Source organism: Triturus cristatus, chromosome 1_2 (genome assembly GCF_964204655.1).
Source record: "Triturus cristatus chromosome 1_2, aTriCri1.1, whole genome shotgun sequence".
Lineage (NCBI taxonomy): Eukaryota > Metazoa > Chordata > Amphibia > Caudata > Salamandridae > Triturus > Triturus cristatus.
This window is the reverse complement of record NC_140580.1, coordinates 438,255,593-438,274,080: the sequence shown is the minus strand read 5'-3', so window position 1 is coordinate 438,274,080 and position 18,488 is coordinate 438,255,593. Positions and strand designations below refer to the sequence as shown.

General features: G+C 47.9%; 1 protein-coding gene across 2 annotated transcripts in view; it reads right to left on the bottom strand.

The window, feature by feature from the left end:
* Positions 1 to 18,488, bottom strand: part of NOC3L (NOC3 like DNA replication regulator) — a 426,444-nt gene that overhangs the window by 300,560 nt on the left and 107,396 nt on the right. For both annotated transcript variants that reach the window (XM_085605900.1, XM_085605907.1), the window contains exons 8-9: positions 16,939 to 17,032; positions 8,944 to 9,119 (exon numbers count right to left, since the gene is read on the bottom strand). In XM_085605900.1, coding sequence (XP_085462026.1) covers positions 8,944 to 9,119; positions 16,939 to 17,032 — 270 coding nt within the window. The remainder of the gene's footprint in view (positions 1 to 8,943; positions 9,120 to 16,938; positions 17,033 to 18,488) is intronic.

Here is an 18,488-nt window from a genome sequence, read left to right as displayed (position 1 = left end):
ATTTCCACAGGGGTGACTGACAGAGCCAAGGTTTTCCCTCACGCACTAAGCCTCCCACAGGCATAGAGGATTCACGCTCAGCACCCCTGTTGGCGGGTCATCGTTATTTTCCTTTACAGGTTAGTGGAAGTCTGGGTACTAGAGAACAATAGAAAGAGGGAGAAGAGGAGTAAGGTTCTTGTAATAACCATTGTTCATCTTTGTGACTCATACAGGTCTCCCTCCCTGCTGTCCCCATCCTTCCCTTCCCCCGCTTAACCACCCTTTAGTCTGCGCATTATTTGTATCCAGACTTGGGGCTGTTGAGAGGTGGACCACTAGAGCATCGATTCAATCCTGAGGATACGTTCAGGACTGGGACAACCCAGAAGGCTTCCTTTGGGGGTCTCTTCTACCACAAAGTCAGACACCCTCTCCACTCTCTCCCTTCCAAATGCCCTAAATGCACGCACCGTTGGACACAACCACGCCATGTGACGAAAGGAGGCCCGCCACCGCTCCACATCTCCGGCAGTCCACAGCTCTGCCCGAATACATTCTGCTTCATTTAATTGGCATAAAATAAGTCCGGTGCAAATAGTTGAAGTGTATCAACTTGAACCTGGCGTTACAGGACACCTGTCTGGTAAGTGCACAAGCCTCCCTCCTTTCTTTATCAGTCATGTTACCCTCCACATCTTTCCACCTGGCCTGACTAACAGGAAAACTCCTTTTAACACCCCTTTGAGTGCGCCATAGAACAATGACACCATGCGGCGCGCGGCGCCAAGCAACATTAACATCTGCAGTGTTTCCAACCGGCTGAGGGCTACAGAAACCTGTCCAGATCTCCTGGGCCGTACCGGCAAGTTTAGAGTATTGAAGGAATTGGCCAGGTACCACCAAGAACTCTGTAAACGCATTCTCAAAAGTAATGAACCGCTCATCTGGGTGCAGATATCCCAGCGTCTCGTAACCCCTGCTCTCCAGTGTGCCACCGACATGGTCTTGTTAATGTGCTTAAACGGCACCAACGATCACATGCTATACGCTTGTGCGAACAGAGGTCATTTTAATACCATACAAATCACCCTTTCCAATATCTCCCGCACTTGGTAAGGGGAAATGTCCCAGTATCCTAGCCCCCACCGTGACCCGGCGCGTTGCATGCTGTAACTTAGCCATATAATAATACAGCTCAGGCAAACCCATGCCCCACTCTTCAAAATCTAGTTTAAGTGTTCTCAAAGCAACTCTGCTCAGTTTCCCCGCTCAAACGAGGAAGACCAACATACTAGCTAGCACTCTGAAATGGGCTACCTATGATCATGTACAATGAATTCTGCCCAATGTACAGACATCTGGGAATAAAAAACATTTTTGCAACTGCTATCCGACTTGGTACTGAGAGCTGCAGAGTATTCCAAATTGCAACATAGTCAACCCTTCCAGCATCTTCCCCAGGTTGAGGCTGTACTGACCCTCCACTCCTTGTGCCACCATAATCCCCAAATATTAAAAAAGCCTCCATCCCCCAAGTAAGCCACAGCTGAGGCCACTCCAGTCCAGGCAACATGCACAACACACCCACAGGGAATAACAATGTCTTGAGTCTGTTGACCTTTTGCCCAGCCACAGCCCAAAACTCATCCAATCTGTCCAATAACAGCTGTACAAATTCCCTGGGCCTCGTCAAGTAAAACAATACATCAACGTATAATGATATTAAATGTATGCTGTCCCCAACCTGCATTCCATAGTCCCTAATTTTACTCTGAATCTTCGACGCCAGGGACTCCATGACCAATGAAAACAATAGCGGGGAGAGGGGACAACCCTGACGTGTGCCCCTCTCCACCACCCACTGCGCCGACACCAACCCGCTATTACGCACCCTAGCCCGAGGTGAGCTATACAGTAGTTTTACTCAACCACAGAAGCCTGGACCAAATCCCATCCATTGAAGGACCTTAAGCTATACACGTCCAGTCAAGCATATCAAACTCTTTTGCAATGTCCGCAGGAACCAAGACCAACTCCTCTCGGCTTCCCTCCACCGAATGCAGAACATGGGCCAGTCTATGTAAATTCATAGCCGTACTTTGGCCAGGGATAAAGGTGCACTGACCCTCGTATTCCAGCGCTCCCACTACCCCCGCAACCGCTCCGCGAGGATCTTGTAGAGCACCATCAAGTCTGCATTAAGCATTAGTAGGGGTCTGTAGGTTGCGGGATCCAACACATCCCCTCCCGGTTTCGGGACCATGCATACCACCCCTTCATTTAACGTGGAAGGTAGCTCACCACTTTGCCTTGCATCCCTATAGACCTCCAGCAGTGGTTCCATTAACTGCGCTGCATAGAAGTGGTAATATTCCACAGAGAACCCCATGCGTTTTCCCTTTAGTCATCTCCCCCAGTGCCTCCTTCAATTCCTCCAACGTGAGCTCCACATCCAGTTCCTCATGCATCACCATCGGAAGCAGTCAGCTCCACGTAATTCAGATACTCGACCACTGCATCGTACCTTGAGATCCGTCCTACACTATACAGTCCTTCTAAATGTGCCTTAAGCACTCCATTTATCGACTCTTGAATATTTGCCAACGTTCTGTCAGGTCATCTCAAGGACATAATGGGGAGCATCCGGGCATCCCTTTTCAAAACCCATGCTAGCAATCTATTGGGTTTGTCGCCCTTTCTATGGAGCCTCTGTCTGTATTCTCTCCACATAAACATAACTAGTCTATCCCAGGTTTCACCAATTGCGTGTCTAGCCGTTGTGACCTCTCCACCAAGAGCATAGTCCAGTGCCTCGCATTTCTGCAGATCTGTGAGCCTCCCCTCTAGTGTCACCAGCTCCCGATTCAACTGTCGTCTGAAACTATACACATTAGTCATGCATTCACCCCTCATGACTGCCGTTATTGCCTCCCATTCAGACGCTCTATTAGCCACCATTCCCCAGCTGCTGTCCATATACTCTGTTGATGCCACACCCAATGTTTCCCTGCATGCAGCATCCATGAGGGCATCAGGGGGCAACTCCAGCTACAAGAGCCATGCACAAACCTCCCACCCAACAACTACAAAAGCAAAGGTGAATGTTCTGATAAATAACACCCCAAGTGTGTGGCAGTTCGTACCACGGAGGATATGTCCTCAGTGCCCAGCGCTCTGTCCAGCCTACTGTACGTACCATGTGTTCGCGAGTGGCATTCTGTATTACCAAACTCAGTGACTCCACCATAGCTGGCTTTGTCGAGTGTCTTGGGGGCTTCCTCTCCAACTACTCATCTATCACCCAGTTAAAATCTCCCACCCACAGTAACCTGGTGGCCATGGTGTCCGTTAATAGATCTTGCATTTTCAGATAAAAGTCTTTATCATCACTGTTCGGTGTAAACACATTCAAAATGCAGAGATCCATACCATCTAGCATTCCCTGCACCAATAAGTATCTGCCACTTGGATTTGACTCAGAGTACTGCAGCTTGTAAGGCACACCATGCATTATCTTTGTGGTACCATATGGCCATAAATGTACACAGATTTGACCACCACATGCACATTAATCGAGTGAGTTCGAAAAATAATCTCATTTTTATAAACTTTGTTTATATATGATTAGTTGTACAATTTAACCCCTTCGCCGCGCGGCAAATTCTGCCGCGGTGTGTGTGGGGGGGGGGGGGGGGGGCTGGGCGTGGCGCTCAGGTACCAGGATGGCTCCCGGCCGTCATAAATCACGGTGGGCGTGTGCTCATGACGGCAGGGAGCTGTCCAAACTCCGCCCACTAATTAATTCGCCCGCACAGGCGGGCAATTAGCAGCGCGTGGGCGAAGCGGCAACGGTCGGACGGCTCCAAGCCGTCATGAGCACACGACTACCGTTACTCATGACGGCTGGGAGCCGTCCTGAGCACCCATGGGGTTAAAGCTACTCATCTATCCAGTACACAACACAAAAAAGCGAAAAACACATACCCAACTTAACACGTTACATGCAAATCACACATTTAAGGAAAGTTCATGTGTTGATCCAGAGTGGTTTAACTTCATAGAGTCACATAAAGTTTGAATATCCTCTCGGCATTCAATGTAGTCCCCCTATGTACATTTGGGATCAAAGGCTTATTTTCAGGCTTCCTTCTCATCCATGAAATGCATCCTCATCTCTTTATTTTTTAATAAACTTCCAAGAGTTTTCCCAACCAAAATGCCAACGTGTTTCGACCTCATTAACTGATGAGGTAAAAAATAACTTTTCCGAAGTCCTCATCAGTGCACTAACTCACTTATTCAGCCCGAACAATAACTTTAGATCTGATCTCTTATAACGCCATTAGTAATGACTTCTTGGTGACGATATACATTCTATTTGCCTTCGTGTATCGTGTCCTGGAGATCCTGATTTTTCCAGGTTACAGGGGTTTGGAGTACAGCATTCAATGCCTTCGCATACCAGGCCCCATCCCTACCGACAGCCTGCGTTCATAGGCCGAGTATGTTGACTAGAACAACCGATCACTCCACTTCCATTTCAACTTATGGCCCTCCTGTAGCCACGCTAGGTCTATCAACAGTACGAAATCCTTGGGTCTATTCAGAAAACAGTGTAAGTGTGTGGCAAGCCACTACTAAAGAGTTAACAGAGCTATCAACACAAACCATTGGCTATACACCACAGCAATAACTGTGGGCACTTCCCTTCTCAGGACGAAATCCCTCACTCACCAAAGGGGACAAGCTTCATCATATGGGATCGAATAGACCCAAGGATTTCGTACTGTTTGTTGAGTAATTATTGGGGAGCAAATCCAGCGTGGTCTTAAAAATTTCCCTGGGGCCTTCCTGCTTTGAACTGTTTTTGTTTGGTACGCTATGTCTATCCCCTGCCTATGCAAGTAAGACATCACCCTGTGTCTCTTTACATACCCTTCTAGTCTTCTGGCATTCCAAGTGACTATCTTATAATTGTGTATCATGCCACCACAGCCTTGTCTGTCTGGGACCAGTCCCGGTCAGCGCACCGTACCCACAGCCCCTCCCCACATCTGTCAACGTACAGCATCTTGACACATCCCCTACATCCTGACCAGCATCATGGCCCTCGTCTCAGTAACAGTGAATCGTGTTGGAACTGAAATATTAATACCAATTTCCCCCCTCCCTGCATCCCTCCCCTGGTAAACGAAACATCAAAACATTGTGCATGCTCACCATGTTCTGTCAGTGATGCCGCTCCGACCTACTCCTCCCTATCCCCTATAATCAATAACAAACTGGCCTTATCCCAAAGGCCTTCCAACTTATTTAGTCATTAACTATCAAACTAAATATGCAGGAGCTAGGCAACATTCAGCAGGCCTCCAATCCAGAGAGGACGAGACACCACCAGGAGCCGCACTCCAGCTGCACTACCATTTCCAACTTGGGTAGCACAGCAATCCACATCATTGCTTTCACTCATTCCCACGAATGCCCTTACATGTCCCGTTGCCACGTTCCAAAGTTCCCCCTTTCAGGATCAGGTGCAGCTCCTCAACATTTTCTTTCAGACCACATCTGTAGTCCCAATGCAGGGCCAACACTCCCATTCCATCCTCCGTGCAGGTGCTCAAGCTTCTCCCTCAGTGTCCACTCCCTGCTCCCCAGTCGCACCGTCGTCATCTCCTGTTTACCACCACTCTCCATCTCCCTACCCAAAGAAACACTCTGCTGCACTAAGACTCTCAGTGTGAGTTGATTCCTCAGCTATTCCAGCTTGGAAGAGAAAAATTCCCTCCCCGTCGTGTCCCTCTCTGCTCACCGATGCGTTCATATCTGTGTATCACCCTCTGCCATATCTCCAACCATGACTACACCTCCTCTGATTTCTCAAAGAAGTGGCTCTTGCCATCAGTGATCACATTAAGCTATGCTGGGTACATCAGCATGTAAGCTAAGTTTATGGCTTGTCGTTTCTGCGTAACTTTCAGAATAGACTTTATTTGCAACTGCACTTTGCGCGTATAATCCGAAAAGATGGAGATATTTTTCTCATAACGCATTTCACCCGCTTCAAAAGAAGCCCTCAGTATGATGTCTGAACCAGACAGTTGAAGATTCTCGCAATTATAGCTCTTCGGGTGCCCCCGGTGGCAGCCGTCAAGGCTCTGTGGGGCATTTCAACTGCAAACATGGGCGACAAATCAGTTAAGATCAATTTTGCTTTTAGCCAGTTCTCCAGGAAGCTTTCAACTGAGGTACCTTCAGCTTGTTCTGGGAAACCCAGAAACCTAAAATTGTTCCTTCGTGACTGTCCTTCTGCATCTTCCGCCCTAATTTCCAGAGTCATAGTTGATGCCATCAAGCGTGACACCTATTCTTTGAGGGTTGTGACTTCCCTCTGCAGATCAGTGAATGTATATTCAGCTGTCATGACCCTTTCCACCACCTTGTGGAGATCCGCACAGAGCAGCCCCTCTTCGATCGACACCGCGTCTATCTTCCCTTCCAACGCTGTTTTAGAACCCTGACTGGCATCCACCAGGATTGCGCTGGTCGGTGGTGCCACTCCCAGCAGGCCTCGTAGCAGCCCCCTGTGGAGTGCTATACTGCGTGATCATGTTGCCCTGGTACCCCTTGGCTGACTTATCTTTCCCCATCTTGAGAGGCCTGGGCCAAGGAGGAGTCCCCCGCCTTCTGAAAAATCCTCTCCTGGTACCTGTTAAGCAATACAGCAATATTCAGCTCACTCTCAAGCAGCTGTACAAGCACTGCAATACAGTGTGAGGTGAGTAGCAGGCCTGAGTCGATCACTCCATGCCTCCTCTGTTAGCACCTCCATGCATTTGAACCCTCAGTTAGTTCAGTTTCTCAGTGGGTCCCCGTGCTCCCAGCTCTGCAGAATTCCATGGTTCAGGCCCGTGGGGGGGCCAGCCAGTGACACCACCACACCTCTCAGGGCCACTGCCACAGCAAACTCTCACCCGAAGTGACCCACTCCAGCACATCAGTTCTGGGGCCCCTCACTCCATTCCTGGCCCACTGTGGAGCATCAGGCCATCCCCTTTCCCTTCGTCAATGCCAGTATGCCTCTTCTAGTATGCTGGAAACCATACGTCAGGTCTCTGAGGTCACGAGACAGTTTCTCCAGGGGAATAAACTGTAAAACAGGGTGTTACTATCCATGAATTTCAGGATGATCGTGGCTATACCATGCAGGATGATATAGGATTATAACTAGGGGCAGTGGAGCGCTCTAAGAGTGTGTCCTATCGCCCATCTTGCCTGGTCACACCCCCAACACTTGGGGAATACTTGAAAGCGAGAGAATAGGATGCCAAGAAAGGTTTGTGGATCCCCTGCCTGCTTGCTGAAGGACAGTGCCTGCCTCAACATAGGGTTTAGTGTCAGATGTGGGAGGACACTAGGATTACCACAGTACAATCCTCACTCGTACACACACCCAGCACTCAGAGACCAAGTTGAGTACGGCTGAACACTTTCACCATCTTGGATTTGGCCTGACACATTGCATTTTGGGCCTGTTTGCAGTAAGGCAAACAGGAACTACTGCAGAAGTATGTAGGTCAGGGTCTGGGAACGTTAACCCCATGGCTTTGGGAGGGGCCTGGAGTCACCCCCAACCACTAGCTCAAGCCAGGTATAGGAGTGGCACCTCCAGGCACCCACTTCAGAACACTTTCTGGAACAGCAGATGGTCAGAAGAGTACTAGAGATACCATATGTGACCTGAGAGGATCCAGGAATGTCTGTACCTGCTCCTTCTTGTATCCAGGACAAAGACTATGACTCAAAGAGCCAGTTGCCTGACCTCTTGTGTGTCTACAGGGAGGCATCATGCTACAAGAGGCCTTTTCCTGGATGGACTGCCATGACCAGTGGCAACTGGAGCGGGACCTTGCTGTTGGCCTCTGCCTGATACCCCATGAGTCTCTAAGTGCCTACACTGAGGTCCTGGAGGGCTTTAGATGTGTACTCCTGTGGTAGATTGAGACTTGAAAGACGAAGTCCGAAGGTAAAAGATTTGACCGGGATGAACCTGGTTGGTGTAGCCAAACCCCGTTCCATTGCTATCAGCCTCAAACTGTGCCTAGGTCTCAGGTCTACTGTGACTAACACTGGCGCTTTGTGCATATTTAGCAGTAATGCTACTTAACAGTTTAAAAATTCATAAAGCTGGATTCCCTTGTTCGATTTCTGTCATTTTGGTATCATTTTGTTTACAAAATGTTTCTCTGCTTTTCTATTCTGATTTGATAATTTTATTATTTGGCATTTTGACTTACTGGGAGGTTGTGCCATTGAGGGTGCGCCCTGACCGAGGTTGTGATTATTCCTTGACGTGGGTGGTAACCCAACCCATATAATAATCCAGATTATTACAATACAGAGCTAATAAAATTATCGGGTTTCTGATGCACAGGTGGGACAATTCTGTACATGTGGCTATTGATTAGGATCTCGTAGAGGAGAATGCTAGTTCCATGAGCATTGTAATCCTTCAGTAAAACTAAAAAAAAGTCAACTGAAGTAACTGGAAGAGGGTTAATCAGCTCACCTTTTACAAAAAGACCTTTTCAGTTGAAGCTTTTACTACCCAAATCATTAGCTTAAAGTGGGGCTGAACACTCCAAGAATACAGCACCAAATTGTGGGTCTTAGGAAAACATGTGAGTTATACATAAACAGACAACTTTGCTACACCAATGTGTTTGGTCCAATTTTCCAACATTAAAAGACAGAAGTGGAAAAAGGCTTGTGAGGGAAAAAGACACTCAGCAATGCCACGCTTAGCAATTCTCAATTGCATATAAAGATTTAGATTATTTTATCTTCAAAATATTTGCTTTATGGCACGCAGTCGTAGCTTGAAACCAAATAAGAAATGACACCATTTACTTAAGAAACACTACCTTAAAATAATTACCTTGATGCATTAAATGTGTGACTCACCCGCTTGGATTTGTCGTTCATGAGAGGTACAATCATCACAATAATGTTATTGTGGAAGTTGAAGTGAGACAGGGACAACATCAGTTCGCACAAGCACTTCACTGCAACCTCTGCCAACCCTTTGTATGCTTTCAATGATACAACATCGCTTTTCTTCAGCTTCATTTGCTTCCAATCTTAAAAAAAGAGAAAAGAATTTAAAAGATGTGGCTCTGAATTAGACAAATGTCAAACTGGTCATCCAATTTCATTTGTGGCACATTGTATGAATGTGGAAATATCCTCATAAGGCCAATAGAACAAGTTACTTACCTTCGGTAACGATATATCTGTAAGAAACATAGGTTGGTTATAGATTCCTTACCTTAGAATTACCCCCAGGCGTCAGACTGGATCCGGAAAGTTTTTCGTCAGCACTACCTCTGCGCGTCTGAAGGTGGTGTCGGTCGGCTCCATGTTCCTCGTTGGCGTCATGGTCACCGGGATGAGGTCGGGGTAGCTACTTAGATGCCACCCTCGCACGCTGTACACGACTTTCCGTGCCAGATACGCAGAGCCATGCAACACACTGACCACTGGTGCAGAAAACTAGGGCCCTGAAAGGATGTCCTTAACCCTTGAAGTCAGTTCACAGAACGGGAAGGATGGGTGGGGCGGTAAGGAATCTATAACTAACCTATGTTTCTTACAGATATATCGTTACCGAAGGTAAGCAACTTGTTCATCTGAAAGAAACATATAGTGATAGATTCCTTACCTTAGAATAGATACCCCAGCAATACCAACCCCGGAGGTGGGTCTGCAAACCCAAGTTCACACCAAAAGTCCTGGAGAACAGAATGGCCAAAGAAGCCGTCTCTTCGGACTTGGCTGTCCAGGCAGTAGTGTTTTGTAAACGTGTGCAGCAATGCCCACGTTGCTGCCTGATAGATGTCATTCAGAAGGACTCCTCGCCCCAAAGCAGTAGTGCCTGCCGTCGCCCTGGTGGAATGGGCGCGTAGCCCCACTGGAGGCTCCTTTTTTGCTAGAGAACAGCAGGCTTTAATACACAAAATTACCCATCTAGAGATGGTCTGCTTGTGTACGGTCCGATCTTTCTTGGCACCCACATAGCCAACAAAGAGCTGGTCATCCACCCGGAACTGTTTGGTGCGATCCAGATAGAAGGAAAGTGCACGCTTTGGGACCAGACGGTGGAGCCTCTCTTCCTCTTTCGAAGGATGCGGAGGTGGAAAGAAGGTGGGCAAAGTGATGGTTTGCCCGATGTGAAAGGAGGTGACCACCTTGGGAACAAATGATGGACGAGTTCTTAGGACAACCTTGTCCGGATGTACAGCCAGAAAAGGAGGCTTGGATGAAAGAGCCTGGAGGTCACTCACTCTTCTGGCAGATGTGATGGCTACCAGGAATGCAGTCCTAAGAGTTAAGAGTCGTAGAGGACAGTTGTGAAGCGGCTCAAAGGGAGCGCACATCAAATCGGTCAAGACCAAATTCAAGTCCCACTAAGGCATTATGAAGAGAATAGGAGGAAAGAGATGAGTAATGCCTTTTAAGAAACAATTTACAACCGGGCACTTTAAGAGAGAAGGCTGATCGGGAAGCCTTAGAAAGGCAGAAATGGCCGAAAGGTAGCCCTTGATAGTGCCCCGAGCAAAACCCATGCTCGGCCAAAGAAAGGAGGAACAAGAGAACCTCAGAAAGAGGGGTGGAAAGGGAATCCACAGCCTTTGCTGTGCACCATGCCACAAATTTGTTCCATCGGCAGGCGTATACCGTCTTAGTGGAGGGACGCCTGGCTGCCAAGATTACATCACAGACTTCGGAAGGCAAGTCATAAGTCAACTGCCACTGCTCAATCTCCGCGCAAGGAGGTGGGAACTGGACAGGTTTGGGAAGAGGACCGTCCCATGCTGCTGCGACAGATGATCCTCCCAAAGAGGCAGTCTAATCGGAGGATCAATGGCCATGTTGAGCAGCTCGGGATACCAGACTCTTCGTGCCCAATCCAGAGCCACAAGAATGACTTGCGCCCGGTCGTGCTTCATCTTCTTCAGCACTTTGGGCAGAAGTGGCATAGGCAGAAAGGCGTATAGAAGACCGCAACTCCACTCACAACGAAAAGCGTCACCTAGCGAGTGCCCCCTTGGAAATTCCAACGCACAGAATTGCTGACATTGCACGTTATCTTCGGTGGCGAATAGATCTAACCAAGGCTCTCCCCACTGCTGAAAGAGACCTTGCACCACCTCAGAGTGAAGACACCATTTGTGATCCATCATGCACCTGCAGCTGAATTCGTCCGCCCAGGTGTTCAGAGAACCTGCCAGATGTTGAACCATCAGGGTTATGCCCTGATGTTCCAGCCATATCACGAGGCGGAGGGCCTCCTGACCTGGGGTCCACGACCCCACCCCACCTTGTTTGTTGCAGTACCACATGGCGGTGGTGTTGTCCGTGAACACCTGCACCACTCTTCCCTGAACAGGGGGAAGGAAGGCTTTGAGAGCAAGACGGATCGCCCGAAGCTGCAGAAGGTTGATGTGGAGCCCAGACTCCGCCGGAGACCAGAGGCCTCTGATCTCCGCCTCTCCCATGTGGCCTCCCCATCCCAGAGGGGATGCGTTTGTCACCACTGTGTGTGCTGGTTGGGGAAGGGAGAGGGATCTGCCAGTGACCCAATCCTGGTTCGTGAGCCACCACTGCAATTGTCGTGCGGTGCCCTCCGAGATCTGGACGCAATCGGACAGATTACCCTGATGCTGCACCCACTGGAACTTCAGGTCCCACTGCAGAGCCCGGCATGGTCGACCAGCAGGATGCAGGAGGCCATGAGGCCCAGCAGCCTCAGGGTCATCCTGACCGAAACCCGGGATAGAGGCTGAAAGATCGGAATCATAGCCGAATATCCCAGACTCGCGGCTGGAGAGGATAAAACCTGAAACTGCGTCATGTCCAGAACCACTCCGATGAAGAGGAGCTTCTGAGAGGGGGTCAGGTGCAAGTTCGGCACATTGATGGAGAACCCCAGCGAATGCAGGAGGTCGACCGTAGTCTGTAGGTGGGAGACGACAGCCTAGGGCGAGTCCACCTTCAACAGCCAGTCGTCAAGATAGGGGAAGACTGGAACCCCTGATCTGTTTAGATTAGCTGCGACCACGGACATCACTTTCCTGAACACCGAGGGGCGCTGGTAAGGGCAAAGGGGAGCACAGTAAACTGAAAGTGCTCGTTGCCTACTGTGTACCGCAGGTAACGCCGGTAGGCCGGCAGGATGTGGGATGTGAAAATAAGCATCTTGCAAGTACAACGCTACCATTCAGTCTCTAGGGTCAAGGGCAGACAAGACCTGAGCTAGCGTCAACATCTTGAACTTCTCCTACCGGAGGAAGCGGTTGACGTTCCTGAGATCCAAGATAGGACACAGGCCCTTGTCCTTCTTGGGTACCAGAAAGTAGTGGTAATAACAACCACGACCTACTTCTGGGGCAGGAACACGCTTGATGGCTCCCTTGGCCAGGAGAACCGTGACTTCCTGTCGGAGAAGGCCCAGATGATCCACCGACATAAGATGGTACTGAGGTGGCATAGCTGGAGGGGTAGCCTTGAAGGAGAGGGATTAGCCCCTTCGGACTATTTGCAAAACCCACCTGTCCGACGTGATTGTGCGCCAGTGGGGGAGGTGATGGCGGATCCTTCTGCCCACTGGCGATTGATGGGCCTGAAAGGTCGGACTAGGAGGGTTTGGAGGCAGAAGCAGAAGAGGGGTTGGTGGACTTGCCTGCTCGCTGGCCCCGAGAACCACAGCAGTGGTTCCCACGTCCTCCGCCGCGCGAAGGTTGTGCAGCTTGCACCGGCCTGTGGCGTAACGTAGTGGGGCACCCCTTCCGTAGCCATGAAAGGGGCGTAAAGCAGACTGCGCAGGGCGAGAGGAGAGGCCCAAGGACTTGGCTCTTGCCTGTGAGTCCTTGAAATGCTCTAGAGCGTGGTCTGCTTTGTCCCCGCAAAGGCGACAGCCATCAAAGGACATGTCTAGAAGAGCGCTCTGGACATCCCCAGAAAAGCCAGTCGATCTCATCCGGGCGTAGCGACTAAGGGCTACCGACGTGGAAATCGTTCTGCCTAGACAGTCAGTGGTATCCAGCCCACAGCGGATGGTAAACTTTGCTGCATCGCTCCCTGCAGCAACGGCCTGGGAGAGAACGGCCCAGGACTCCTCCTGACACTGAGGCAGCACTTGCGCAACTGTGTCCCACACAGAGTGGGAATAACAGCCCAATAGACAAGCGGTGTTTACAGACTGCAGTGCCAGGGTGGCGTAAGAGAAAACCTTCTTCCCAAGATGATCCAGCTTCTTGGAATCCCTATCTGGTGGAGCGTTAGGGAATGCGCTCTTGGATGTTGAAGCTTGGACCATCAAGCTCTCCGGGGTGGGGTGTTGGGAGAGGAAAGTGGTGTCGCCCGTGGCCGGCGGTGGCGTTGGGCAATCATCCTATCCACAGGAGCCCCCGTGTTGGGCCTGGACCAAGTGTCCAAAAGGATGCCGGTCAGGGCTTGATTGAACGGCAGCAGGGGCTCAGAAGAACTCGCTGCTGGGTGAAGCACCTCTGTCAGGAAGTTAGTCCTGACTGCCACCATAGGAAGCTCGAGGTTGAGAGCCTTGGCCGCCCTACACAACACCACTGCATAAGACGCTCGCTCCTCCGTAGCCACGGTAGGAGACGACAACATGGAGAGGTATCCAGACCACTGGCATTCCCCAGGTACTCTCCAGTCCTGTTCGTACTCCAACTGGTTTGACAAAGGGTCCCAAGACCCCTCCGAGTCTTCCTCACCCACCTCTGGCTGCCACATTGGCAAAAAATGGCCAGGGTGGAACACAGGGGCAAAAGTACCCATCAGCGCTGGATCCGGCGTCAGGTGACGCCGGTCCGGCTCCGTGTCCACCTGGTAAACCCAGCAGCAGAAGGGCAGATATTGGCTACATACATCACTGGGAAACATGAGTAAACAATATGTCAGGGGGGTAGTTTCCTTACTGTACAATAAGTGTGAAGCTGTGAACGAGTAAATTTGTGTTTCTTGTGGAGGAGAAAATCTGGCACCTTGTTGGGCTAGTTGTTCTCTTGCACATCATGAGGTAATGTTCTTGACTATGGGTTCCAAACTAATGCTTAGACTTTGCAATATCGTTTGAAGATGGAAATATCGTGGGAAGATGGTCAGAGTCCCATTCCCTCAAATTCAGCTCGCTAGATGTTTTTATGCTCATGGCTCAGAGTCTTGCTGCAATCTTCAGCCATGGACTATGTTAGAGGGTTGATTTACAAAAGGGAGATATTGCCCCATTTCAAAATATATTTACCCACTGAATCTAGTTAAAGAGGAATGCAAAGAAGAGTGAAAAATGTACCTACCCACTTCCACACTATAACTCCGAGTGGCCATCCTCAAAATTAAGTCACTGCAGGGAGTGACCACGGTACTGTTGTCAAAGGCCAAAGTGATTTCATCCTCGGTCAGAGTACTTCCATGGCTAGGGGAAATCCTTGATATGTGGAGACACACTGCAGTGAAGATTCAACATTCCCTCTTTGCCCCTGCTGCAAATGGATGCACATCCGCAGCAGAGAAACTAGCTTAAATGAATGGTCTGTCCTACAGAATCTCTGCCATGAACACAGACTTGTAGCAGGAAATTTTATCTGTGGTGTTCCAAGTGCCACAATTTTATTCACAGCAGTTCTCAACAACTACATCACAAGGATGTATGCATTGGAACTGTAATGGACTGGCCACCCAGCAGCTGGGCCCTGCTAGATGAAGTTGCAGGAAATGTATATGAAGCTAGGCATAGGGGCCCATCCCTATGGAGGATGCCTTCAGTGCCAGAAAAATCTGTACCCACCAGGCCAGGGATGTATCACTATTCAGTAACAGTGTTGGAGTAACGGTATGGAGGAGGGAAGGCCTACACCAGGCTAGCGCTCAGAATTGCCACAATGAACTAAATCCTCTTGGAAGACACCAAGAAGAATTTAAGATAGTTTACTACCAACACAACACTGTTGGGCCTTAGCGATTCTTTGATGCATCTCTGATCAGGCAACTGTCCATTTATTTTATCAATGGCTGTAGTCCTTTACCTGCCACACAAATGCTACCACTAGGGCCCGGACCAGGGTAAAGCCCCAGGAAAATGGGCTGACATAGAAATTGAACGGCCATTTCCTGGCTTGGCAGTGTTGACTTCCACCTGTAAACATGAGGCCAGGGACAAACTGGGGAACCAAAAGCACCCCAGTAAAATATGAGATAACTAGCCACGCACCCTCATCTCTTTTTCCTTCCTTCCATCCATCCATCCATCCATCCCATATCTCGCCCTCCTTCTCTCCTCTCAGATTACTTTTCCTCTCCCCTCTTCCTGACTCCCCCCTCTTTTGCTCTCTCTATTTCTGCAGCAATTAAACTTGGGGAGCTATGGAAAGTGAAAAATGCACCAGGAGCGGCACTGGGCTTCTAAAACCATCAAAGGGCTCCAGCACACCGGGGAAATGCCCGTTGGAGTAAAAGGCCTGTCTGGTCGTGACTGAGGCAATTCCACTGCAAATAAAAGTGTCCATTCCAGAGATATGCCATTCATTGTTATGGACAACTGCCAGAGCATGAGTCAATGATTATATCTTCAAATTCTGCAGGGGAAGAAATGGTTTGAGATCATAGAGAAGCACAAAGGGGCAGAGTACTCCACCCTTTTTTCTTACGTAGAGTAGAAGTATACTTGCATCCGTTTTGTGGGGAGGACAGTCTAATACTAAGCGTGAGCATTATTCCTGCCTCCTTTCTGGAGGAGCCCCTAATTCACCTGCAAGAAGCCTTGGGATGCGAACTGCTGCAGAAGCGGCCTAGGGAACTGAAGAGCATAGCTATTCCTCACCACTGAAAGAACCCTCCTATCAGTGGATTTCTGGATTCGTGGCAATCCTCAAGAGGTCTTTCCCCCACTTCAGTGGCTCACCTGAAACAGAATTCAAGATTCAACTGGTCTTGCCTGGTCTCCTTTTTTCCTGACTCTTATTACAAGGCGGGAGGCCACTTTGATCAATCTATGTTACTGAAGAAATGTGAGTGAGCACTTGCTTTAGCTCCTCACTTTGCATTTACACATTAACACACCATTCAGGAGAAGAGATCCATGAAGAAAGACAATATCTAGAAGAACTAGTTAGGTACTAGGCAGCATTAGCTACAAGTAAGGCTTCCAGTTTTCTATTTTTATGGATTTTTACTGATAAACTGAAAAATAATGTGGTTCCTTAAAATGGGGCTTGTTATGAGTGACTATCCATGCTATCTTTCATGAATTCCAGGCCAACAGCTGAGCAGAAAGACAGCATGGAAAGCAAGAAAAAAAAAACGCGATTCAATTTCCTCAAATATGGGCATATTTCAACATATGGTTTCTAGTATAACACTAATATTTACCCATGAATGTTAGGTTTTATATATTTGGCTGCTTAATTTACTAAAACACAACAGGCATCAGAGTACAAGGCATGTTTATCAGTTAAATAATACACAATTTTACAACTTCATTTATTCTCAAAACACTAAATAAATATGGATAAATACCAATACAAGGGCAAAAAAAACAAATATGTATAAATACTGACGGAAAGGTTATTAAAAAAAAGAAATATATATATATATATGTACATACACACCATAAAATTGGGAGCCCTACTTATTAGCAAGGACATTGAAACCTTTGACCCACAGTCGATCACTTATCAACTCACTTTTTCTGAGTAAAGTTCCCGAAACTAAGGACTGACAGGTGTTTACAGCCAAATTGTTTTGTATTGTTACATAATTTTGTAAAACTATACTATTACTGTTCTGTATTGACCTTCTAAACTGAAAGTGCCGTAAATGCCACCCTGCTTCCATTCAGTCATATATCCAAACAAATTGAATAACTATCCAAACCCTTACCTTTAACTGTCTGTTCTAGGTTCTCCAAGTAAAACTTGTACTGGCAAACCAGTCCTTCTTCAAATTCTCTTAGTTTCTGTGTTTCTTTTTTAACCTGCAGACATAAGTTGTTTTATGCAGGCAGAGTAAAGTATTTGATAACAGTAACATTTTAAAACGGAGATAGAAAACAAATGCAGGCTAACAATGATAACATCTAAGTAAAACCATGTACTGTAAAAGAAAAACATAACATTCATGTAGATTTTTGGGTTTAGAGTAACATGATAAATAGTCACAGTTCATGAATTTATTTTGCTGGACAACAAAGGCAATTCTAATGCACATTTTAAATAACAATATCTTCCAAAAAAAACAGGCCATACAATAATTCAGCAAGAAAAATCACGCACAACTTACACAAATGGAGAATGACAAGTAGAAAAAAGCCCTACTAATCAGATTATGTGCACAACTTAAAAGTCAGTTCTTCAGCTTTCATGGCATTACATATTTTTCAAATGGAAATTGGAATCCAATTATTATTATTTTTTTTAATATTAAAAGACCCTACCAACCTTTCAAATATCTTGGGTAGATGGTAAGAGAATCCCACCAGTTCCAGTAGTGGCTGGCAGGAAACGGGGGTGTCAAAATCCATTAAAAAAACACTTACCTCCTAACAGCCGCCATGACCGTCTCTAGACAGTCGGGTCACCTTCTCCAGCGAGTCCCAGAAGCAGGCAGCACCCAGGCTCCCCTAAGCCAATCACAATGCTGTAATGCAGCGTTGTGATTGGTCCGAGTGCCATGGTTCGGCACTCAGACGGGGAATGGGAGCCTGGGCATGTTCCTGTGTATTACAGCCTGGTGAGGAACATGCAAAGTGTGGATGACTGTTTGGCTGGCCCAAGACGGCCGAACAAACCATCTTGCGTACTTGGAGTGTGCAAACCACTCCTCCTGCTGTGCCACCAGCCCCGTTTTAGGCCAGCCCAGAACCTACGAAAAATAAAATGATAATAAGGTTATTATCATTTTATTTTTCCTGCTCCGAGAGCAGTGGGGCGACACTCCTCCGCCTTGGCAGAGGAGCAACCCCTGACCAGTTTACATTCATTGTAGTCTAGAAGGTTTTCTGCTCAGAGATCAAAGCTGTGCTGTAATACTGAACCTGGTCCCAAACTTGAAAGCTGTTATGCAAAAAAGAGATGTTCCTCCATGTCCAAATATATTTAGCCCTTAATGATATTTGCAAAGATGCCTCAAAATCCACTGATGAATGAGCTCTGATGCACCCATCTTCCAACAAGAAGAACATGCAGCTGAGGTGCAATGAGAGAACATCCATTAGGAATCAATCCTGCTCAAGGGTACTTGCCTCACTGGCACTCGATCTGTACTAGTACAGCCAGCGACCGGGAGAGAGGCGATTTGTATATATAAGCAAAACGGTATATACCTGTGCAATCACTGTTGCTTTCACTGTGAAATGTAGTTGCACATCGTAACTGAGTCACCTTCACAAGCGTTATTATCTTGAAATGGAAAAAATTATACTAACTCACTCA